This window comes from Daphnia pulex, chromosome 7 (assembly GCF_021134715.1).
Source record: "Daphnia pulex isolate KAP4 chromosome 7, ASM2113471v1".
In the NCBI taxonomy this organism is placed as follows: Eukaryota; Metazoa; Arthropoda; class Branchiopoda; order Diplostraca; family Daphniidae; genus Daphnia; species Daphnia pulex.
Genome location: NC_060023.1, coordinates 8,682,477 through 8,706,921, shown reverse-complemented (window position 1 = coordinate 8,706,921; position 24,445 = coordinate 8,682,477). Strand labels below are relative to the sequence as shown.

The window sequence follows — 24,445 nt, the reverse complement described above, 5'->3', positions numbered from 1 at the left end:
AAATTCATCGCGGCCCACGCAAGAATAATTTTCAGAACGAGTGAGTGGAAGGAGGCTTGCACCGCCCACCCTAACCTCTGTTTGTTAATTACCCAACGAATGTAATATAATTTGCAAATTGACGTTTAAAAATCTATGGACGTAGCATTTGTAGCTTATTTTCGTTGTGTCGTGAACAATTCATGTACTATCGTGAAGCCAATGCATTTTTTTTTTGGGAATTACAATTGGTGATGAATACAGACATTTTTCCAGAAATTCTTAGACCTGTTGGTAATTTTCTTCCAATTTTTTCTTTAATTACAGTTGTTTATTATACGGGTTATCGGTTTCCGTGAACTTAACGCTCCCTTCCACGGGAGCACTGAACGCTATCGCAAGAAATGTATTAACATTAAAAATGAAAACATATACATTTAGATTTATTTATGTTCACCAAGGTTTTTTTTTCAAAAAATGTATTTTTTATTTTTCGAAACATATCTCCTGTCTTCGCTACTTCGCTCAGGGTATCGCCTCGCAGTAGCGCAGTTGGGAGCGCGGCAGAATACAATGCTGTCACGTGTCAGGTTGCGTGTTCGAGCCGTATATCCTCCAGTTCTATTAAAAGCACTACAGTTGTTCGAATTGAATATCCGTAGCCGTCCGAACTGGGACATTAAATAACTGTAACAGGGTGAAGTTTGCTCGTATACAACTAGATCTGGCTTCAATCTGTTACCGCACAGTTAACTTTTAATTAATTAAATTTCAGCAGTTCTCTAATCGAAATCTTTACCGTTGCAATAAACACGTCAGGATTTCTACTCTACTCCATTACACGGGAGAGATGAGAAAACCCAGATATGCATGTTTCATTTCTGTTTATGGGCTAAGATTGAAAACAAATACATGTCGGGTAAGCAACTCTTAATCACAATGTAATATGAGCTAGATATAAACTATTCAACGAATATTTGGGTACATGATCCTACTCCATAACATTGGAGTTGGAGTTGCAAGCGGAACTCTCACTCTTTTTTAATTAAGCTGTTAGTAGTAAGAGTTAAAGTAAATATTGGAGTATTGGACTGCCATAATTTTATCGTTGGACCCCAAGTCTTCGGACTATCGATTACCAGCTACTATTGCTCGTGCTATCTTTTACTTTCGCTGACATAACGGTAAAATAGATGTTAACATTAAAAACTCTTGTTGTCCGTCAATAAATGCTGAGATGACTGTTTCTTTTCAAAAGAGATACATTTCGTTCATGGTTCTTTCAGCTTTTGACCTTCAAAGTCGTACGGAACTGTCGGTCGGCACCAATTCACGAAAAACGCTATAGGGTTAGAAATAACGCTGGGTTATGCCTTTCATTATTTAAAATCATTTAGTTTAATGTAAATACGATAGTAAATACGATGAATGCAACCGTCAAATTGTTTTTTTTTTTCTTTTACTTTCACTAAAAGATACGAGCAATAAAATTCTTGAATTTAGGTTCGTCAAAGTAGTAAACATGCAACTCACGATTATGTAAAGAGAATTGCATTTCTATTTCTCACTCCATCGTTATTCACGGAGGTCAAAAACAAACAAATGGATCGGATCACCGGGAGTGCAACAACAACAACGTCTTAAGATTACTTTGCTGTTGTTTGTTTGTTTACTAGAAGAATCTCCGAAAAACTTTGATGACGAAGCGAACCCACAAGGGTATCTTTCTATCCGGGTGATCAAAAGTCGTACCGTTGACCAGGTCGCCTTGCTGAAAGAGATTTCTCCGTTCTCGATGAAGCTGATCCCGTAGGGTAGGATTGATGGTCACTACTGCCAATTGCGCTTCCAAGTCTCGATAAACAGAACGATATCCTACGGGCCAAAAAAGTGTCAGTCGTTTGAATTTTTGACAAAAATACGAAAACATGTTACCAAAGTTAGGAGATCCTACTAGAGTGAAAGAGGGTCGAGGATCTCCTCGATTAAAAGAGATCCACAAGCCCTTTGCATGGAAAGTCCAATTCTGTCGTTGATATTCCCACAATCGAATGCGAGCTTCCAGCGCTCGATCAACCACTCGTCGATAAAATTGGTAAGCCAGTAGAGTATAACCTGATGGGATTCCACCTGCGAATCCTTTCGCCCCGAAAAAACCATTGGCCTATTGGGAATAAATCAATCAAATTAAATGGGAGAACGTTTGTTTGAATGGTGATAGGGGCTTACCAGAGGATGTGCCATGAGAATGTGAACATTTGGCTGGGACGCTTCTAGCAAACTATCCATATAGTCCTGAGTCAGGTTGAAGTACCCGGTTGCTAGACATAATTCGGCGTTTGCCGGTACGTTTTCTAGAATCTCGCGCGTCAAGATGTTATCCATGTAAATGTTTAGCTGCCCCATCTGGACGAAAGGGAAGATCCAGGTGTCGTAAGCAGACGGATTCGGCCATTGAAATATCGAGGACGAAACATTTGCTTTTATTTGCTTTTCAAACAAGTTGTTGATTCTCCGTTTTGCTTCTTCTGTAAATTCAAGCCGATTGGATTCAAACGGATGGTGAGGAAAAGCGGAATTCAAGTTAAGGCAGTTGTTTTCACTTAAATGAAATGAAAACTGGCACACAGTTTCTACTAGTTGGTCAAAGAAATCCACTAAATCTTTGCAATCTTCCATAATTATGTATCGATCTTGCCGATTTGTGAAGTAATCGTGGCTTAAATTTGCGCCACTGATTAATAAGGAATCGTCAAATATGTAAATCTTCATATGTTGCAAGCCAATAATTTCATTCCATCTTTCTGGGAGAATTTTCTTTAATAATCCTCTAAGTGCTGGAGTGTGATAAAAATGGACTGAACACTGCTGGCTGTAGGACTGAACTAAGGGAAGCAGCATTGTACGGGAATTGAATTGGGCACCTCTAGAGCCTCTTGTTGCATCCAACAGAATTCGAACTTTCAGGCTGGAGCCAGAGTTTTTCTTCAAAGTACTTTCAATTGTTTTTACAAGCTCATTTTCATGATTTCCTGTTCCAAGATATAAGGATGCAAAAGTGACTCTTTGACTTGCTTGACTAGTCTTTTCAATAAGTGTTTTGTAGAAATCTTCAGGATCAGACAAAACTCGAACCTAAGAAAAAATTTTACAACTATTACTAGAAGACACTAATAAAATACCTTATTAGAACACTAACCTTATTTCCGTTCACAGGGAAACAAGGGGTTTTACTTCCGAGCCATCTGAAATTTTCAAGGGTCGTTAACAGTTCCGTTCTCTGCTGTTCATCACTGTCGGGTTCCATTTCGGGACGATGCTGGAGATGAAGTGATCTCGAGACAAGGTTACGTTGCCAACCTCTGCGAGCAGTCTTGGGAAGGAAGTGCCAAGATACTCGTTGTCGCCCAGCAACGCATATCGTTGTTGAAAAAAGTATTGCTTTTTGGCAAATTAGTGACATTTACTTGTACGGACGAATGAAATGAATCGGCATATAAACAAACAGACATCTGATGGCAAAAATTAATACTAATGTGATTCGCGCAATGTTTTATTTGATTCGTTAAAAAAATTTCAGTTGACTTTATATTTTCCATTTCGAACATAAGTTAATTAGTCGATTTAAATTGCACAATATCATTTTGACAAGAATATCCACAAATATTTATATTCTTAAATATTTTGATATCGCCATAGCTTAGGCAACGTAGCAGCATGGTATAGCAGAACACGATGAATTATTGTCATTTTCAAGTGTGCTGTTGTTTCCTTTTTTTTGAACTTGATACATTAGGATAATTAAAACCAAAAGAATGGTAGACATTCGCCTTGCTTCTGAAGTGCCTCCTTTTCATATCGTCGCTGATTCTACTGAACCCAAACATCTTGTCACACCTGGCTCTTTGATCACAAAGGAAACAGGATTCATGAGGTAGATTGTTAAAAGTTTTGCCATTTTCTTGATGATAATCTTATTTTATGTTTTGCTAAGGGGTCATGGAACATACATGCAAGATGACTGTTTGTACTCCAGTGTTGCTGGAGTTGTGGAGAGAGTCAACCAACTTATTTCAGTTAGACCCTTGAAATCTCGTTATCATGGGGAGATTGGAGATGTCGTAATTGGTAGGGTTACTGAGGTTTCACAGAAACGTTGGAAACTGGACACCAATGCAAGATTAGATTCAGTGCTTCTTCTTCAGTCAGTCAATTTGCCTGGTGGTGAACTCGTAAGAAAGACTTTTTATTTGTGCAATTACACAAATATTTATATCTCATAATGCTTTTAGAGAAGAAGATCAGCAGAAGATGAATTAGCCATGAGGCAATACCTGAAAGAAGGAGATTTGGTCAGTGCAGAGGTTCAAAACATCTTCAATGATGGAGCTCTTTCTTTACACACCCGCAGCATGAAATATGGAAAAGTATAACAATAAGTTATTTAAAATATTAACTGTAATAACAACCATTTATCTGTTATAGCTTTCCCAAGGTTGCCTAATAAAAGTTAGTCCATCTTTGATCCGAAGACAGAAGACTCATTTCCACAACTTGCCTTGCGGAGCAAGTATCATTATGGGTAACAATGGATTTGTTTGGATCTGCCCTACGCTCCTTGACGATGGCGCCGGTGGATTTGTTCAAAACTTGGAGGTGCGTACTAAAAAGTCGATGTTTGTACATTATCACGTGGAAGCTAATTCTGTTGAAACCTATAGACAGTTCCGCATGCCGATCGACAAGCTATAAGCCGGTTAAGGAATTGTGTGACAGCTTTGGCGCACTGCAAGATGATGATCTATGATACCAGCATTATGCATGCCTACGAAGCCTCCGTAAATGCTGGGCTTGAGGTAATTATTTTTACATTGAAACTAAATAATTCAATGCTAACTTATATAATGCTTTTATGTAGATCAAGGATCTTCTCCTACCGGACAAGATAAAAGAAATCGCTTTAATGGTTCGTAAGCAGTTCGAAATGGAAAAAGAATAATTTAATTTTCGAATAAACATGGCTCAGGCTGAACCAGAAGTTGACATTCGATTTCCCAAACATTAATGGTGTGGATCAGTTTATTCATACTGCAGACAAAGTTTTATTCTGGGGCAGGGAAAAACATAAACGAAGAAACATTCGATAATAAAGGCGGTTTTTTTTTGTTTCCAACTACAACCGGTTTCCCAAGAATATTAAAATTTTGTAGACTTCATTTATAAGTCATCCCCCCCACAAATCATATTTACATTAAAACAAGTGTGCTAGAGAAAACCAGGATAAGATCTGCCGTAAGCACCACTCAACAAAATGCCCTGGGCTAGTTTTGAAACACCTAAAAAGATTATATAGGATAATAAATTACTAATGGACCCCGTTCCCTAGGTCCACCAAGGAAGGAAAAAAAAAAGATTTAACCGGAAGTCATGTTAAAGCGCTGCTTTAACAAATCAAGCAAATAATAATTAACAAAAAAAAAAAATAATGATAAATAGAAACAATGAATATCTAGCGAAATTCCGTGACGACGAATGGATAACGATTATGTTTAGGAGGGCTTCACGATTGGAAAATGTCCCGTGTTTTTAGATATTAGGATTCCACCTTGATTAGATGGGTTTGTAATCTTAGACGCTCTTGTCGGGTCCCAACCAGCGGCGCATGAGGAAGTAGAACACGGTGCAGATGTACAGTAATAAGAGAAGAGCGCATGTGACGGCCAACGCCAGGACGGACGTCTTTGTTGGGCAAGTGCTGTTGAATACGGTCACCGTCTCTTCATGGACTGTGTAAGTACCTACATTTTTTAAATCAATTAGAATTTCATTCCTATCGTGACCGATTCAAATTTCCCGCCTATCTTACTGTTGTTGGGGAAATTGGCCGGCAAGGTGGCAGTCTGTCGGTGGCTGAATTTCGTATCTTCATCTCCAAAGTCAAGAACGAGGATTTCGTGAGACATGGTCATGTCCTCTTCGGTTTTTTCAACTTTCTCGGCGCTACGGCGCTTACGTCCCCAGGATTCCATCGTGTCTCTTCCCCATTGGCAATTAGCCTGCAATCCATCAATGGTTCGTTATTACATTATTTGAATTGAAATAGGGCGTATACGATCGTACCGGTTCGCAAGGTCCTAGACAGTATCGCACGTTGCACTGAAAGATGACACCGTAGCTCTCGGTGAAGCGGAAAGCTTCGTAGGTGCTCTGCAGAGCAGTTCCGTCCGGAACGAAGCGAGGGAAGATGGATGGATCAGTTGGACAACTATTAAGTAAATGAATAATTATTAGATTTTGTTAAGCAATTTAATTCAAGATTTAATTCTTACCCGTCGTCGTCGATGATCTGGAAGGTACTTCTGGAGTCTTTGGCCATGGCAAGGCAGCTGCGAGCGAAAATGCCGTATGGTGCTGAGTTTTTAAAAAAGAACAATGATGTTATTTTCATGTTGCAATATTAAAATGATAATTCCGTTTCATACTGTTGCCGGGAATTTCAATGCGGAAAATGAGTCGATCTCCGATACGAACAGTCTCGACATCGCCACCGGTGGGATCCAAAATGCGGATGCGTGGAGGTGGGGCAGCCGGTGCGGAAGTGATGCTGATCATGTCCGGATCTCTGTTTTCCCAAAAATTAATTAAAAAGAGATTAGATAAGGATCGGATGGAGAGGGAATGAAGTGGTTATGATGTTGTTATACCTGATGGGCATCATGCCGAAGGAAACGTTGCGCGGCGACATGTCGTAGGTGCATTTAATCTTGTAAATCTTGTCTCCTTTAGTCATGACGACGCTGTGGTGCTGGAGGACGATGGTGTTGGTGAACATGCCCGACATGGATTGGGTGTTACAGTCACCGCCGTTCATGGTCAAGTCCAACCGGAAGCTGTCGCTATTCTGGACGTCGATGTTGCAAGTTTCACTGCGGCCAAGAGCGTAAACGCGCCCGCTGAAGGGCCGGTTGGTTTTAACGAGAACCTCGATCTTGGTATCACGACAATGAACTCCGACTAAAGATAAGATTAAAATTCGAATATTGTTAAGTATTATTATTTTTTTTATTAATTGATTACCATCGTAACAGGTTCCAGTACGGTCGCAGTTGATGTCACTTTCGGTAGGACCGGTTTGATCGCCTCCGCTGATTCCGCCTGATCCATCGCCAATGAGCCCAGTGTTGCTGCCGCCGCTCCCACTGCCAGTTGATGCAGTTGATCCAGTTCCCAATTCGGTTCCAACGTTAAGACTTGGGCGAGTAGGGCGAGTTGGGCGAGGTGTGCTGACGCCGCTTCCAATTGATCCGCCACCAGTTCCGGGACTTCCACTTCCGCCGCTTCCAGATCCACTGCCGCCAGAGCCGGATCCGCTTCCACCAATTCCAGATCCAGATCCGCTTCCGCCAATTCCAGATCCAGACCCACTTCCGCCGATTCCGGATCCACCGCCAACATTTCCAGATCCACTTCCTCCAATTCCAGATCCGCCACCAACATTTCCAGATCCACTTCCGCCAATTCCGCTTCCTTGACTTCCACTTCCGCCAATTCCGCCAATTCCTCCAATTCCTCCTGATCCACTTCCGCCGCTTCCCCCGATACCACTGCCGCCAGTTCCACCGTTTAATCCGCCGCTGACGGGATCCTGTCCGCCGGTGAGCTCACCAAGTCCTTCAGGACCTGTAACAGGAAAGCGACAATCAACCGTTAGTTATTCATAACATCAATCACAGACCTTTTCATATCTTCATCATGCATAATCATTCACATGCACATCGTGAAGTCGAGTTCTTTCTTCTGATGGCTCCCCCCTAAAACTTCTTCTTTGTCCAGGACTGGAAAGCTGAAAAAATGACCTGAAGCAATGTACAACGTTCTCTCTCTCTCTCTCGTACACATTTCCCACAGTTTTTGTCTGCTTTTTGTTGAGCTATGGCTCCCGCGATGTGCTGGGACTAGACATTTATGGGCGGTTCAACCCCCCCACAATTATTGCCCAACTTATATATATATATCGTCCATACCGCTTTGAGAAAACTCAAAACCTGTTTGGACTGACAAACTTTTGCGTCTAAAATTTTAAAAAGTAGAAGGACACATCACTTTCTTTTTTTAGTTCCACGATAGAATTTGTGGACGTGATTTTGGACAGTGCGTGGTGGTTAGTTTGAAAACATTGATCAACAATGTAAAACAACTTATAATGAGATTAACATATGGACTAATGGGGAGAGAGAGAAAAAAAATAACCTTGTCGGGGACAGTTATTAGAGAACTTCGTCTTTGACCATGTCCTTTGCGGGTGGTTGACCACTTCCCACCGTCGAAATCATTGCGGCTTTTTATTTGGAGAGAGAGGGGAAAAGAAGACATAACTCAGGTTGTCAGGTAAAGCATGGTATAACAACACTATTGTCTTGTCAAAAACCATTCTATCTCACCCCCCCCCCTTCTCTCAGACTGTGCGTATTTCCGTCTAGGACTTTGACCAGGGCCCTGGGAATCTGAAAAAAAAATAGTGAAGATAGACGACGACGTGCTGTCCTGCTTCATTTGCAATGAACTTCGAATGGCTTTTGAATAGTTTTTCCTTTCACTTTTGTGTTCTGTTTTTCACAGGAAAATGGTGGAATGGTGAAAGAAAATAAAAGTGCAAATTCTGTCGCTTTTGGTTATTTGAAAAAACGAATCGATGAACTCTGCGGATGGAGTTATCAAACCTGTTGACTTTAAGCTTTTTTTGTTTGCTGCTGCTGGGGGTACTACTCGGAATGTTCAATGTTTGGATTCCCTGGAATTCTGTAACGAAACAATCGTCTGATGACGCTCGCGTACAATTCAGTCGGGAAAAAGGAGCAACGGACCGCATCATCTCGCATCAAATGCTCAGCTATGAAAAAGTTTTAACGGGATTCGCCTGTTTCAAAAAATGTTTGGCCGTCTGCTGTGGCTGGTGCTAAGCGCATCAACCCCGTCAAACCCCTCGCTTTTAAAAACAAAAACAAAATTTGTTTTTTAATTGAAACCAGATTTTTCTTATCCTTTTTTTCTTTAACAAGTGCAGTTTACTGGGAGCTTCGTTGTTCCATATCGACGGTTTTCGGCTGGATAATTCCTTCGCTGTTTTCCCAGGGCGACTCTTATTTTACCGGCCACCGTCGTTTGATCACGGATGACTAACGTGCGGGTCAACCAACTCCCTGCTGTGTACTTTTTTCTTTTCTACTTGACTTGCCCGGGTGTAGTATTATAACTATATGCGTTCCACCCACGCCATGTTGGCTTATTGATTGCCGTGCAAATGGTTTTAAAACAAATTTTTAAAAAAGGCCGTTGGTTGTTATTTCTTTTTTCCTTCATCGAATGAAATCTTCCGCCATCCCACAAGCTGAGATTCACATATGCACAGCCGGCCAACCGTAGAAGATGGTGAGAAACATCTCAGCATCTCTTGAAAGTTGCTCTTCCGCTTTTGATTTTATTTTTTAAATGGATAATTTCAAACTTACTGATGCAGACGTTTTCGACGAATTTGCCGACAGGTTCTCCGTCGTCGAGCAGCGGCCGGTCGGTGGTGAGGAAAGTGCTGGGTCCGTCCGGCAGTGAGAAATGATCCAAATGGTACAGCTGGCAGTTGTACTCCAGGCCGGCCGAGCTCTCCTTGAACAGGTAGGAGCGACAGAGGAATTCGTTCTCCACTTGGCAGGCACGTTGACACGCCGCTTCATTGCTCGCCTGATGCCATCATCCCATTTTTCAATGTCACAAACAAAAGAGAAAATAAGTCAAAACAAATCAAATCACCGCGCCGAGACATAAAACACAACATTCTTTCGGAAATGGCTGGAATTATTAGGCAATTATTTAAATGAAAAGACACAAGGTGATGGAAATGAGACTCCTTTCCTACTACACGCAACACGGCGCGGTTAGTTCTTTATTCTTTTGTTGACTCAAGTTGTGAGTGAACAATTGATTTTACACAACAGGACGCGGTTCACCGAAACGCCCCTCAAAAATCAAAGAGTATCGACCGCCATCGTTACGTCAAATTTTATCCAAAGAAAAACCAACAAAAAATCGAAGCTTATTTTTACCAATAATTCCTTGTCGACGTAGAAATAGACGTCGGCGTGATGAGCGACGCGATCGTCGGCGACGCCGATGGACGGCACGGCGTACTGGCGGACTCCTCGACATCCGTCGCCGGCTGGAATATAAGAGAATTGCCATTTTGTAATCGGCTATAATGATATCGAGTTTTCTTATATTTATCTCTCACCTTTCAAGCAGAGATTCTCAAAGTAATCGACTCCCTGGGCGTCGACCAATTCGATCGAATCCTCCACCGATCGCCGATCGTGTTCGCTCAGGTGGCACTTGGTGGTGATGTAATTGTACTCGGCCGAGCGGCAAACGAATCGCTTCTGCTCGTTATCCAATTGACAATCAGGGTATGATTCATCAAATTAGAAAATGAAATCATTTTTCATAATTTAATAATATTATAATAACGCTGCTGTGTTATACCTCGTTGAGGCAGGCGGCCAGGCAAGACTCTTTGGTGGCCGTAAAGATGAGCGCGTTGTCCAGACCGCGAAGCATTTTGTTTGGCACTCTCTCAAAAGTCCACGGTCGGTTGCAAACATTTTCTAATTATTTCAACAACAAAAAAAGATTCCGGTTATAGAAGAAAACGTCAAAGAACGGAATATACTCTCGTATTTCCGTTGATTATATACAACACACACACACAAAACGAGTTATTATGGTTACGCAATGCTGGTTGCTTCTTTCTGCGTGTTAATAAACGATCAAACAAAAAAAGCTGCACAGCAGTTCGTAAAACATTTCTGCGTGACTCTGAATATTCTGGGGGCTATGTACACTTTTGTTTTTTCTTCTTGGAGGTGCCATTAGTTCCGCACTCGGTTCCTCTTGTTCCTCCCTGCAGTTCCCATCTGTGGCGGAAGTCGTTTTCGTGTGTCGTCGTTTTCTTCCATAATCTTTGCCAATGTTTTCTATGTACAGCCAGCCGCGCGGCTTTTTTGAATCGCCAAACCGAATCTGCTGGTTCGTATTCAAACTCGGTCCTTTTATATATTATTCACCGTGATGGTTATTCAACTTATATATACGCATGTCTTATTACTACAGGAAGATGATTCTAAAAAAAACCAAAAAAGAAAATTTGATATACCACGAATCGAATCGTGTAGACGCGAAATGTTACACTGACTAAGCAAACATTTGACTTCCGCTTTGACAAATATTAAGAACAGCTTTTTTTCTTTTACAACAACACAACGTGTCTCTCTCTATATATGTGTGTGTGTGAGAGAGTACAGCGCATAAAGTATAATACGGACTTTTGCGTATCACTGAGGACCGCATATCGTTCCGGTACGCCGCTGTCGCCTATACCACCGCTGTCCACCAGCAACGAGGACTCTCGTGAAGATATAAGAGGCCGCCGGAGGTGAATGACTCGCGCTGGCCTTCGTGTGAGAAAATAAAATAACAAAACTGACTCTTTCCCCCTGATGCCCGCCGCCGCTGCTGCTGCTGTTGCTCTTACGGATTCCGTTCACGCTCATTGAAGCCCGAAAAAAATAAAATAAAAACTGAGAACAATTTCTGTTTGAATGTCGCTCAACGGCGCACGCGCTATTTTTGATCTTGTCTAATTCCCGCGTTTAGATGAAGATCTAAGAACTCCCGAATTTGTTATTTTCTTTGGTAAATTTTTTCAGTCACGCAGGCGGTCTTCACAGACAAGAGATTCGCGATTGGCCTGTTTTTTTTTAATTCACTCACATCGACGACATAATCAGACGGCCATCAAGTGTGACGGTGGACCGTTATTTATAGAGTTAGGCACATTGTGGTCTATATAGACAGCAGTCCGGCTGTTATATTGAATGGAAACTTGAAATGTGTGATGGTTTTGAGATCATTAGACATGCGCGTACCTGATCTGATGTTGAGCTTGATCATGTAATAAGTCGACACGGCCTTTTGCGGATTGACGGTCGGGTTGGATCCGGTCGTCTCGTTCTGGAGCAAACAGACGGTCTCCTGGACGGGCGCCAACGGGTTGACCACGAAACTGGACAGGGGGAAAAAGAACACACGAACCGCACCATTTTCAATCAACTGACATTATAGTACGACAAACAATAGACGCGAGTAGCAAATGTCGACTCAAGTCAGCACGTTGATTGTGGGCCTTTGTTCTCCTTTGTCACAAGCAGAGGAGAAATAAATAAAAACAAAACAAACCTGAAGGACGCCGAGGCGCAATCGGGTTCCTCCCGGCACCATCCTTGGCATTCGTAAAGGGATAAATTGCGGATGGTGTAGTAAGTGTTGCCCCGGTAGTCCATTTCCGACAGCTTCTCAAACCCGACTCGGCCTTTAATTAAAATGTTTTTAAAAGAAAAAAGAAAAAGTCAAAAATCAAACAATGGCGGGTTGTTAGAGCAAAAATAACTCATTTCTATTCTTTGTTGCAATCAACGTGTGAAATCGCCATATCTCTCATTAGTCATTATAGTTCGCCAAAATTTCCGCCAAACGAATAAAAATAGTTGACGGTAGTTTGACCATTTATTGCGGTCGAATTTTCCGTTTCTCTTATCGAATGAGGAACTCATTCGTCTCTTTTTTTTCCCACTGCAATGCGGTTGGTCGAATATTTTTTTTTGTTTCTTTCTGTTCACCGTTGCGTCGGTCGTGATGGGCTATGAGATCCAGTTAGGATCTCATCACAATTATTTTTCGATTGGGCATTTGATTCGAACAAAAATGCCAAAACTTCCCGTTTACATTTTTCTTGCCAAAATTTTTTCTGTTTGTTTGACTCAATATCGAACGAAATAAAATTAGACAGGAATCACGAATGAGTACGTACCTTGAATGTAGGAGACGCAGAGGGCCAGCAAGATGGCCGAATAGATGAGCGGTAACCCGGTCGCACCCATGGTCCGCTATCGAATGAAACCAAAAGCAAAAAGTCTCGGTGAGTTTTTTAATCATTTTTATACAATCAAAAGTTCCTTCATTATCAATCACTGATGACGACAACCGATCCCGTGGGATCTACAAAAAAATACAGGTGAAAATTGATTGTTTTCCTGTTTGTTCGTCCCCCCAACGAAAGTTCTTTTTTTGATTATTATTATTCTGATATAGGAATGGACTTAATTATCGGCCTGACACACACGGCCGATGACGGAGAGGACGGTGGAATTAACCGAGGCGCATCCGACAATGGCGACAGTCCACTGGTGGTGGTGGCTGTCGTCAGTCTTTCCTTGCGTAACGTCGGTGGGTATATTATAGATTATAAACGAAAGAATATAATCAACCGTTAGATGAATATTTCTTATACAGACGCTGTTGTTGTTGTTGTTGTTGCGGGGGCCCCCTCTTTTCTCCGTGGGAATCGAGTGAGAACCACCGTAACCAACAGCTGTGTAATAACAAAAGGGGATCGATTCACCCGCAAAAGAAAAATTAAAATTGTTTACTGGGGGGGTTAACTATTTTTTCTTTTTCTTTCCATCGAAATAATTTGGGAATTTTAATTTTCCTTTATTATTTTTTTAATGACGTATCGTGTTATACTATGAGAAAAAAAGGGACAATTTTCTGTATGCGACAATTTAGATGAAAAGGAATGATTTGTCTATTTTTTTTTTCTTTCAATGAAAGATTGAATATCGTGGGCGTCAGGTGGCTACCCGTTAACGCGACCGTGAGGTATTCAATACAGGAAGAATGCGCGTACAGTTCTCCATGTCTGAATCAAAAGCCGAGCTACTGTATATACGCTTATTTATACAATGTTTACTCTGTTGAATGGAAATAAGTTCTGAATGGGCGACAATCAAGCACTGGAGATCTCTCATTCCTGCTGTGTGTAATACAGGGGCCTTCCGGGATTTCGTATGTACGTTTATTCATTCAAATTGAAAAATAATGGCGCCACAGACTCGTTAACTGACTTTTTCTTTTGCCCCTTCAGGGGGACGAAAATGTCGTCCGACAATTTTTTGTTCTTCCCCTTTCGTTATAATTCTATAGGATTTGTTCCTGGTGATTTTACAGAGCGGTGGTTTGTAAAAAAATGCCCACGCAGCAAATTTGCAAAGGATTCACGAATTTTTGGGAAACCATTTGATTGTGTCTACTCAAACGCGGAAAGAGATTAGTCGGACTAAACCGCCGGTTTTTGATTTGTATAATCTTGGCCATTTGTATATATTTCAAAGATCTACACAATGAATGTTTCTCTTTCTTTTCCACGCATCTGTCGCGCTTTACAGAGTTGCTAAAGGCTCGAATTCGATCGAGCGAGAACGAAAGGCCGTTGATCCGAATACTTCTACACAACATGACCAGTGGCAACATTTCACGCTAGCTCGTCATCCTCCCCTCTTCTTCTTCTTCTTATTTTTTTCCCCCGGCCTTCCCCTATTCTCCAAACTCATATGAGTAACTCTCTCTCTCTCTTTCTCTGTTAGGACCTTCTCCGTATTGGATAATTGGGTGGCCGATGGCGCCGAAAAAATAAAATAAAACCATTTCTCCCTCTTTTTTTATGTTTTTCCTGCGTGCTGCTGGGCAGGCGGATGGATTAATAAAACCAACTCTATAGCGGATATGTAATAACGTTTCACCTATTCGTTGAAATCCCCAAACGGTTTTCTTTGCTTTCCTTCTTTCTTATTTCTTTTTTTTTTTTTACGAATTTTAAAAAAATTCAAATTTGGCGCTGCGACTTACCTGATGGAAAGTGACGATTGAGAGGTGACGGAAATTCGAAATTCAAATGTGTCGTTTCAGCCGTTGATCCTCGCAATCCGAATTTTGATTGAAGATAGTAGTAGATGCACCGATTTTCGATTCACACTCGATATAGACTAAATAATTCAAACTTTGGGTGTACAGAAATTCTGTCTGTTTCGTTGGCTTCTTGTATATTTCTTCTTTTTTTTTGAATCCGATCAAAAATCAGAAAAGAATTTTAAGAAACAACAGCAGAGAAAAACTGGACCTACTACTCTGCGCGACGGAAGTGCTACGACTGATGGAACTCGGAACGGTGGCCCGGCTCTTTTATACAGGTGCGTGGCCGGCACTGTAGGCAGCCCGGCCAGCGGATCACGCCTCCAAGCGAAACCAGGTAAAAAGAAAAAAATAAGAAAAATAAGTTGGTGGTATAGACGAATAGAACGAGAGAGTACATAGAGAGAGAAGCTCTCTCGTCGTCCTCTTGTTCCAGCTGCTGCCAGTTTGTTGGTTTGTTATAACAGCTCTTGATGGTGTCTTTCGCTGTGGCCAGGGGTGCAGATACATCAGTGGGGGAGAGAATGTAATATTTTGGGCTCACGCTTCATGGCTCTTTCAAACCATCATTTGAATCGCCCGCTCTTTTTTATTTTTCTGGCCTCGCGTGTTGGTATAACACGTCAGTCGGGGTTTTTTGGCGGGGGTACTGGACTATACTGTCCACGAAAAATGGTGTTTAGAACATCTGTTCTTTCTATCAATCTAAATTCCCTTTTCAATCTCTTCACAATAACAGGACAGAAATTCGTGCATTGAATCTCTTATTCCAAAATCAGCTCAGTGTTGTGATGTTCTTCTTTGATTCCGACACAATAACGGCTTATGTAGATGATTCACTACGTGTGTATTAATAATATACACAGCATCCGCTTGTGTATAAGGCGATCAAAGAATGACGCCAGGCGGCAACTTTTGAACGTCCTAGAGACATTGTCGGGGTGAAATTGTAAATCAATTTCAATTTTTTGTCTGTTTTTTGTTTGATTTGAATCATTCGACCAAGTCATCGGATGATGACGGGGTGGTTATAATCTATAGCAGCGCATCATTTCGCCAATGTTTCAAGACCAGAACAGACGCGGAGGACAATCAATTCGCCGTGAAGATGGCATGGATGAAAAGGGGGGAGATCACTGGCCTTTTTTCTTCTGCTGGTCGCTTATTCTTTTGGTGACAATACAAAAGCCCAGCTATACCTATAGCTGCTAGCTAACTCTCTTTCTCCTCTTAGAACCGCGGCATTTCTCATTTCGGCCGCGGGGAAATGAAGAACCGTTTTGAATCATAAATTTTCATCTTCAAAATCGTCATACCGCCGTGGACAATAGCCCAAATGTGTCCGGCGGAAAATAATAACAAAAAACCTAAAACAAACGGAAAGAAATGGCCATCAAAGAAAAATCTTTTTTTTTCCCCGTTTAAAAAAGAAAAAAATGCCTGGAACTCTGGATGTCTGGATGGAACAGCTCAACACACATTTTTGTTTCGACATTGCTCACCAAATTTTTGAGCAGTCGACAATTGGAATTATAGCAGTTCGAGAAATCCCATGTAGCAAAAAGCTGCAAATCTTCGTTTATTTGGCCAACCCCGTTGGATGATGTCGAATTCCGTTTGCTTTGATTTTTAACCGCACGTTCTTCTATTAAACAACATTTTTTTTCCACCTCCGCTCTCCGTTTTGTCAGGGTGCGATGGACGAGGTAAGAAAGGAAAGAAAAGAGTGCGGGTCCATCCGCTTTTGATTTATCGTCAATAATAATAGCGGCGACAAAAAACGGACAAAAACGCGTGGGCTTTGTCAAACAAACGTGTTGAAAAAATAACTGCGATTCATTAGCACGCTAGTGATATGCCCAACACACCCCGACAATGTGAAGAGAGACTCTCGACAATGGGACATGTAACGGAGTTTCCAAAAAGAGCCAGGCATCTTTATTTTTCTACAGACTTTTTTACAATCAACCAACAGCCGGCCTTCTCCCTATATAGCCCGTCCTTTTTTTAATGACTCGACCAATTTTGTCGTCCTTGTTTTTACAATCTTTCGCCCAGCGACGACGACAAACTTCCTGTTCAAATATTATTAGGCATGTACTACACCAGTGATGATGTATACTGCACTCTGTTTGATGATGTAGGTCAAACTAGATATCTAAAATCCTGTGGCTCGATTGTGTCCTATCCTTCAACTTTACGTCACAACAGCTGGAGCGAAGTAGAATCCTCAGCCTTTTTTGTTATTTGGTTTCTTTTTTCCCCCTGTTTTGTTCATTTTGAATTGCTGTTTTTCTCAAAGCGATGATCTAACGGTCCCCAGTCTGGCGGCTGCAATCTCTTGAACGTCAACACTCTGGGCGAGCGGATGAAATATACGCGGCCAGACTCACGAACGTGAGAGTTCCGCAAGGTCCTTGACTTTGACACCGACTGAGAGAGGAAAAGCAATTTGACTGCTGCATGCTGCTGGCCAATCGTTTTCGAGGTCCATTCCCTTTCTGATTTATATTATAGACGATGCGGGGCTCCATTTTCTAGTACGTGTACACACGCGCGTTGTAGATGTTATACAGCGTAAATCAAGCCTGTCCGTTTAGACATGACGTCATCTGGTCCATCTTAGATTCTATATGATATTACAGTTGGTGGTCAAACAGATTATCCCGTGGGCCAATTGCGTTCACTTTTTTTATTATTATACTATTTTCTTTGATTCAAATTCACGCGGGTATTATTTATGTAAGGAAGTAAATACAGGATTAGAGTCAGAATCAAAACGCCGTAGGAAATGAAAGTGAATTCAAATGTTTGTGGATAAAAGAAAAGTGATTGAACTCTCGAAGCAAATTCCCGTTTTGAAAATGGAAATAAAATATTAAAAAAACAAAAATAAAACCAGAAAAAGTCTGGGACAAAATATACATCGACGCAGCCGACATTATGTGGGAAATTCCTTGCGCACATCCAGCGGAATGAGCTAATATAGGAGGCAGGGATATGATAGATTATATCTTTGGAATATTATGGTTTGTTTTACATCGCTGGGCACGTACCAGCAGCCACTTCCTCCTCTGGTTTTTGGTTGGCGCATCTTGCGCTGGTGGAGACGAGATCAGCCACCCCGATGAGATTTTTTTTAAATATTCCCCCCCGCAAAATGTTGATGCAAATATGATAGATCATGTGTGCATGCCTAGGGATCCACGACGCCCAAATAGAGCACTATATAGCTCTTCTTCTTCCCAGCAGCAGCATTTTTGATTCGATAAATCCACGCTGTTATAACTCTCTTCTTCCATCTAATAACGGTTGTTCCGGCGCGGAGAGAGATGAAAGACCTCCGTCTTTTTTATTTTTTTCATTTTTATACTTCCGCCATTCTCTCCTTTGGGTGAGATGACCACACCTGAAAGAAGAAGAAGAAGAAGTAGAAGAAGATTCCTCCTTCCACATATTCGGCGCGCGGTTTTCAAGTAGGACGCTGTCACGCGGGACGAAATTTGAGCAGAGACGGGAATTATATTGGACACTGCCACTTATTCGCTTCCAGATTCCCCGTTTTTTTTTCTTTTTTATTATTAAGAGTCTCGGAGAATGCGTGGGAAAAATAAAAACGAGCAAATTTGAAAAAAAAAAATAATAAGATCTTTTTAACTTTCGAATCACGTGAATTTGCGCCGTTAAAAAACTATAGTATAACATTCAACCTCATCAGAATTTCATTCCGTTTTGTTTTTGTGAACACACACACACCGGCGGAGCGTGTCGAATTGGGATGATGGAATTCCGGGGAAATCGTAACAGCAGCTAAGAGACGTCTATATAACGGCTCATCATGTCGAAATGATTATTTATTATATTTGTGTCCATATATAAAAGAAGAACTAGAAGTTGGGCAATGAATGACGTCATATAATATCTTGAGACGCTTTCGCGGAATCCATTTAGGGAGAACTCAGTGACTGTGCGCAGTCGATCAGGGGGTCCACATCATCTTTCGTGAAAAAAAAGAGACTCTATATCCGTTAGGTTCCGCCCCTTTGATTTTCACTCTAATAATCCTGGCGCGTTTGTTTTCCATTGAATTCGCCTATACTACTATTTCTATTATGTCGCGGCGATTGCGACATTCTTATGTATATACATACCCACATCCACCTCCGTGCTGCTGCTGCTGCCTACTCTGCGTGACTGGGCAAAGCTCAACCCCCCCAAAAAAAAGAAATGGGAAATAGAATTTACAAAATGTTTGTTTCTCTATGTAACGTTTTCTTCAAAAAAATTCCGTTAAGATTTTTTGATTCGACCAATCAAAGGAGAGCTAAAGGATTTGCAAGCGAATGTGTGGGTATAGTTGGCGAAATACTTTTGTGGTGATTACGACGAATTCATCAGAAAACAATCATCAGAGTCGTGCTGGAAAACATGACGTATAAAGAATATAACTGTGTAATTCTGATTGGAGCGCTTCTCTCTAAGGCCGTTCCGGGCCGTTCTTGCAGCCTTATCCACGCCAGCCGCCTGGATTTCGGTCGACTTGGTTGTCACGGTCAAGTGAAAAAAGAATGGAAAACCGTTGGAAAATATCAAACTGTGTGAGTCTATATCCACATGATGAATGGACGATGATCACGATGAAGCTGATGGGCCTGCTGGTATTTCCCGATAATTCTTCCGTTGCTGCTGGATGGACCATAGCAAGTCCAGTTGGTCTGGAAAAACGCCTCCGCGCTTCCACGGAGTTTGACCGCACGGCCGCCGCCACCAAAAAATAAGAATGACATCCATTGCGGCATAAGAGATTGACTGTGTGGGCTGGTTCATCATGACGAAGCTGCTACTGCTGCCGGATTAACGGGCAAGCGCATCACTCGTCATCATAGAGAGTGGGCCGGCGTGAGATGAAGCGACACCCACAGCTGCAGCATGGATTGCGCTGATGCCGGCCCACAGATCGTTGATTTTCTTTTTTCGGGGAGTATATAACAAAAAAAGCTGGGCAAGTTCAATTACCTTACCGAAGCTTCTTCTTCTCGGATGTGTCACGCCTAATTGAATCAATGGCGCGGAAGAGAAAAAAAGGTCCGATCAAAAACAACAGCTGCGGATCAATGGCCGACTGTCTTTTTCTTCTTTTTATATTTTTCAAAAGACGCGCCACAACATTCCTTTTAAAAATATCTATTTTACCTGCTGCTGTTATCGTTTAGATATCTCGGCTAGTACCTGATGCGCTGCTGTGATGCCGCGCTTGATGGTCGTTGATTTTGTGTCTGTTCCTTCCGTTATTAGAGACGCGCGACGTCGGATGAAACCAAAAAGGAAAATGGACAGTCGCCCGCGTCTCGAATTTCTCCGCCATTTTTTGGTTGGTTGGTTGGGCGAGTGTTTCGAATGAAACAAAAGACGGTCGGCAGGGGAAAATAAACGAGCGAGACGTTGAAAGGATAAATGACCCGAGCCGCCATGTCATTAGACCTGTTGTACAACAGGTATAATATAGATGATTGCTTCAACTATTAGCCAGCGCAATCATCCATTTAAAAATGGAAGGGGGGGGGGGGGGGGGAAGAATTGCGCGAGGGGGTTCAGATCAAATGGATCACATCCGCTTCCCGGAAAGAAAAAGAAAAAGACTCTATGCACACACACGTACTATATACGTATTCTATATCGTCGTGTCAAATTCCCGCTGGAATGTCAAATTATTTCACGACTATAGCCGCCGCCAAACCGCCGTTAATTCAGTCAAAGGTCAACTCACCGACCAAATTATTTCTTTATACGGCTGCGTCTTGTCTTATATTATATACATTTCAATTTGAATTTTCTAGTGCTGGTGGAATAATGAGAAAGGATATGGATAGTTGATCATGATACACCACCTGCCGGCCTGGAACCTTCTCTCCTGTCACGTCTAATATAGCTCATCAGAAAAAGGCCATAAAGCACGAAGCGTGTCGTTCGATCTAGTTCACTCAGTGAAAAGGTGTACCTACCTATAGATTTGCCTATCCTATACCTATCGCTATGGTTATATTATGCCGTTTGACGGTCGCCTTTATATAGTTTGCCTTAGTCTACACCTTTTTTTGTATTTTATTCGGAGATGGGGGGGGACGTCATCATTCATGGAATTTGAAATGATTTCATCGCGCGGTGCTATAAGACGGCGGCGGGATATTGCCCTATAATGATGATTGCCACAGACGTCACGCTCATTGATTCAACTAAGAGGCCGGTTGTTAGATATACTAGTTAGACAGACTTGATTATATTCTCTGGAAAATGAATAAGATGTCTGTACTTACTGTACATTTGATATAGTACGACAGGGGCAGCCGGGATATGCTATATATCTATTATATAGACTCACCGGGAAAGAACTAGTTTCATTCTTTTTTCGGCTAAATACAAACCGCACCACCACCTTTTTTATTTTTTTCTTTCTTTTTTAAATAAGAAGAAGAAGCTTGACTGAGTGCACGTGTTGCGAGGTAGACTCATGCACCGACAACATGGGCACCTTGTCGGTGATTATATTAGGGTTCAAGAAAGTACATCCTTTAATAGAGAGACTCTCTCTCTGTCCTGTACACGCAACGCCACATTCTTCGTGATGCTCTCGATTTTCCGGCGTGGAAATGACGACTCGATTTCAAACTTGACATTGAATCGAAAACATTTCAATTTCAACCCGGGGTTTTTTAAATTATTTTCCATTTTTGTTCTTTTTCAAATTTCATGTTAAAAATTGAAAAATGATTTGTGGTAAAAAAAAAATGTGATTTCGTTATCAAACATTTTTGACATTGAATCGTCATCACTTCAATTTCACCAGGGGTTATAAAATAAGAAAACTAATTTTTTTAATTTTTTTTAATTTATATTTTAAAATTTAATTGTTTTAAATGTTTATTATTGTTGAAATGATTTTTTTTTTGTAATTTCGTTTGATCAAATTTGATTTTGATTTTTGTACACGATTTGAAAATGTGGAACTCTGATGATCATTGGGTTAGAACATTTTTTTTATTTTTTAAAATTCCAAAGATCACGATGACCGTGTTTTCTTTTCTTCCTTCTCGTTGCGCAAGAGTCTATGTAGCCTATGTGTACATCTATCTTTGATTTTCGTGTAACTGTATTGAATGACGACCAGTCTATAGCTTTAATACGTCTATAGCGGCGGGACTGTGTTGAACTGCGTTCGGATTATCCGCGCTGAATCGTCCATGTATTTTACCCACAACCATCAGCAATAGGCGGGAAATGCAATTACGTTTGGACTTTCCCGATGAAAACGGCCGCCATCGTCAAATTATTATTGGCATCAACGTGTGCGTATAATCACAAGGGAAAAAGGAAATTAATTCTAACCTTTCCAACCGAAACTGTGCTCCAGCCTGAACAGCAAAACACGAACATTACAATGATGCTCTAAGCGTTTAGATAGAAATAGCTATTTCAGCTTAAATACATCGAAAATCAAATAACCCGTTTGAATTTATTTTTTTTCTAAGTTCCCGTCTGTTGCGTTAATCAGTTGCCTCACATATAGAGTCAATGGGGTGTAAAAGTCCAGGCGAACGTCACTGGACATATAAACAACCGCTATACATACATCCAGCTGTAGTTATTTCTTTCGCATTTCTTATCACGAAATGTTTTCGAGTACGAAATCAAAATGTCAAGTAATGGCCCTTTTTTTAAGACTTTTGCACGAGTCACTACATGTGTATATACATCCCAGGTAAAGCACTAATCACCGCGTATTCTATTCGTTCGCTATATCTTAAAAGATTCCGCTCCGTAATTATCCGCCGGAATGAAAAGAAAGAAAACACGGGTCGTACATCATTTTGTCGACTTGTTTATTTATCCATTTGCGCTACATCACTCCGTACGATTCTTCTTCTTCCTGATCCCGTTGCAACAGAGATTACATTGGCCTTGTGGAGGAGAGCACAGCCCCAACAAAGTCCCGTATACTTTTTCGTCGTTCTATAGCTCGAGTGAATGTAAGTCACGCTGTTATTTCATTTGTTGATAGCAATAGTAGCTAGTATCTCACCCAAACAATAAAGAAGAACTTGGATTATTTTTCTCTCATTTATTGAAAGAAAATTTCTCTTGCCCTACAGACTCGGCACTGTGTATAAAACCGATAACGTCGTCGGAGCAACGGCTCATATCATCCAAATCGACACGCTTTACATCCTTCATCGACTTTAGGTATCTATATGCACGATCCCGAATCAAATCCAGCAAAACCTCGTGACCTGGTGATCGCCAATCCCGGAATGCCATCGACAACAATTCGCCGTGATCTTTCGACCGAGCAGCAAGAACCTGAAAAAAAACGACGTAACGGTGACCCACTGTGGGGCTGATGACGGCGGTTCGATACAAACTCATAGATCAATCAAATAACGCGCCAGCACAGCACACACAAACAGCAATTGTTTCAACTGAAATCGGCTCAATATAATTCGCAATGCGGTTGTCCGCGTGTATTTTGTTTTTCTTTTTTCCCCCGGGATTTTTTGTTTTTTTTCAAATCACAAAAGTTTTTTTAAAAATTGGACAAACATTAAGAACTCGAGAGAGAGAGAGAGAGGATATAACCACCCGTTGAGGGGGGCACTCTTATCGCTCGGCTAACGGGACAAAACTTGGGCGTCCACACACGACATAATCATCGTGCTGCCGTTTAATGCCTTATATACAAATATACGCCGTGCGGTTTAAAAAATAGTGGCCCATATTCAGACTGTCCGATGTGTATAGTTGTATCTCTCACGCTTTCGAACTCTCGTTGACGGTATATATCTAAGAGCGGGCAACACAATAACTCATCGGTCGTTGTATGGACACATGAAGCCGAGAGAAAGAAAAGGGGCTGCCATTATTAGAATGAATAGGGTGTGAATTATTACTGTTGTTATATGTACGTACGTGAAGAAAAATCAACCCATCAGTCTCGGTACGTATAGCCAAGTGACCTATACACATTCGGGCGAATTTTTTCCCAGCAGATTGGATCAGAGCGCGAAATACAATTTTCTTAACGATCGGACAAATTATTATTTTTTGAGTGCGGCGGGCCTTTAATAAAAAAATTTAAAAAATTAATTCAGAATAAAGAGGCGGCCGCAACTTTTTATTGCCGCCATTTATTCAAAAGGATGTATATATTAGCTAAGCTAAAAAAAAAATTCATTTCGCAGTTTTATATCTTTATTTTTATTTTATTTTTAAAATGACCTAATTGATCAAAACCGCAAAAAAAGGAGCAAACCGCTAAAATTTTGTCACCAGCAGCAGCAGAGGTGACCTTTTTCTTTTATGTCAGCATTATTACCGCTCACCGGTAGTATCATAGGCTATATAGACGCACCTTTTGGAAATGTTAATTGAACCGATCGAAAAATTGTGGGTGACAATAAAATAGAAAAATACAGTAACGAGTCTATTATCAAAGTCAAAGTGGCTATATCACCTTTTGGTAGTTTAATTGAAGAAATCTGGTCATTTCCTCTTTGATATACTAATCATTTTCTTCTGTATTTTATTTGGTTAAAATTTGATTTCCATCGCGAAACGATCG

At 41.2% G+C, this 24,445-nt stretch overlaps 3 protein-coding genes across 4 annotated transcripts; 1 reads left to right on the top strand and 2 right to left on the bottom strand.

Moving 5' to 3' along the window:
- Window positions 1–1,519: 1,519 nt before the first annotated feature.
- Window positions 1,520–3,506, bottom strand: LOC124197889 (CDP-diacylglycerol--glycerol-3-phosphate 3-phosphatidyltransferase, mitochondrial-like). The gene is made up of 4 exons (XM_046593455.1): window positions 3,179–3,506; window positions 2,209–3,114; window positions 1,915–2,143; window positions 1,520–1,854 (listed from the first exon to the last, which is right to left on the bottom strand). The coding sequence occupies exons 1-4, from the start codon at window positions 3,440–3,442 to the stop codon at window positions 1,652–1,654; spliced, it is 1,602 nt and encodes a 533-aa protein (XP_046449411.1). The 5' UTR covers window positions 3,443–3,506; the 3' UTR covers window positions 1,520–1,651.
- Window positions 3,507–3,680: 174 nt separating this feature from the next.
- Window positions 3,681–5,011, top strand: LOC124197888 (exosome complex component RRP4-like). The gene is made up of 6 exons (XM_046593454.1): window positions 3,681–3,913; window positions 3,974–4,211; window positions 4,272–4,406; window positions 4,465–4,635; window positions 4,701–4,835; window positions 4,898–5,011. Exons 1-6 carry the CDS (start codon window positions 3,795–3,797, stop codon window positions 4,976–4,978), a joined length of 879 nt encoding a protein of 292 aa, XP_046449410.1. The 5' UTR covers window positions 3,681–3,794; the 3' UTR covers window positions 4,979–5,011.
- A 29-nt stretch (window positions 5,012–5,040) lies between these two features.
- Window positions 5,041–15,078, bottom strand: LOC124197887. Of its 2 annotated transcripts, XM_046593453.1 has the most exons (16): window positions 14,770–15,062; window positions 12,893–12,968; window positions 12,262–12,394; window positions 11,952–12,088; window positions 10,510–10,631; window positions 10,262–10,406; window positions 10,077–10,189; window positions 9,489–9,714; window positions 7,376–7,659; window positions 7,057–7,327; window positions 6,684–6,993; window positions 6,462–6,601; window positions 6,309–6,390; window positions 6,100–6,244; window positions 5,846–6,035; window positions 5,041–5,777 (listed from the first exon to the last, which is right to left on the bottom strand). In XM_046593453.1, the coding sequence occupies exons 2-16, from the start codon at window positions 12,960–12,962 to the stop codon at window positions 5,608–5,610; spliced, it is 2,538 nt and encodes an 845-aa protein (XP_046449409.1). In that variant the 5' UTR covers window positions 12,963–12,968; window positions 14,770–15,062; the 3' UTR covers window positions 5,041–5,607. The 2 variants fall into 2 exon arrangements, with proteins under 2 accessions (XP_046449409.1, XP_046449407.1); XM_046593451.1 differs by having other exon boundaries at window positions 7,057–7,659; window positions 14,770–15,078.
- Window positions 15,079–24,445: the final 9,367 nt, after the last annotated feature.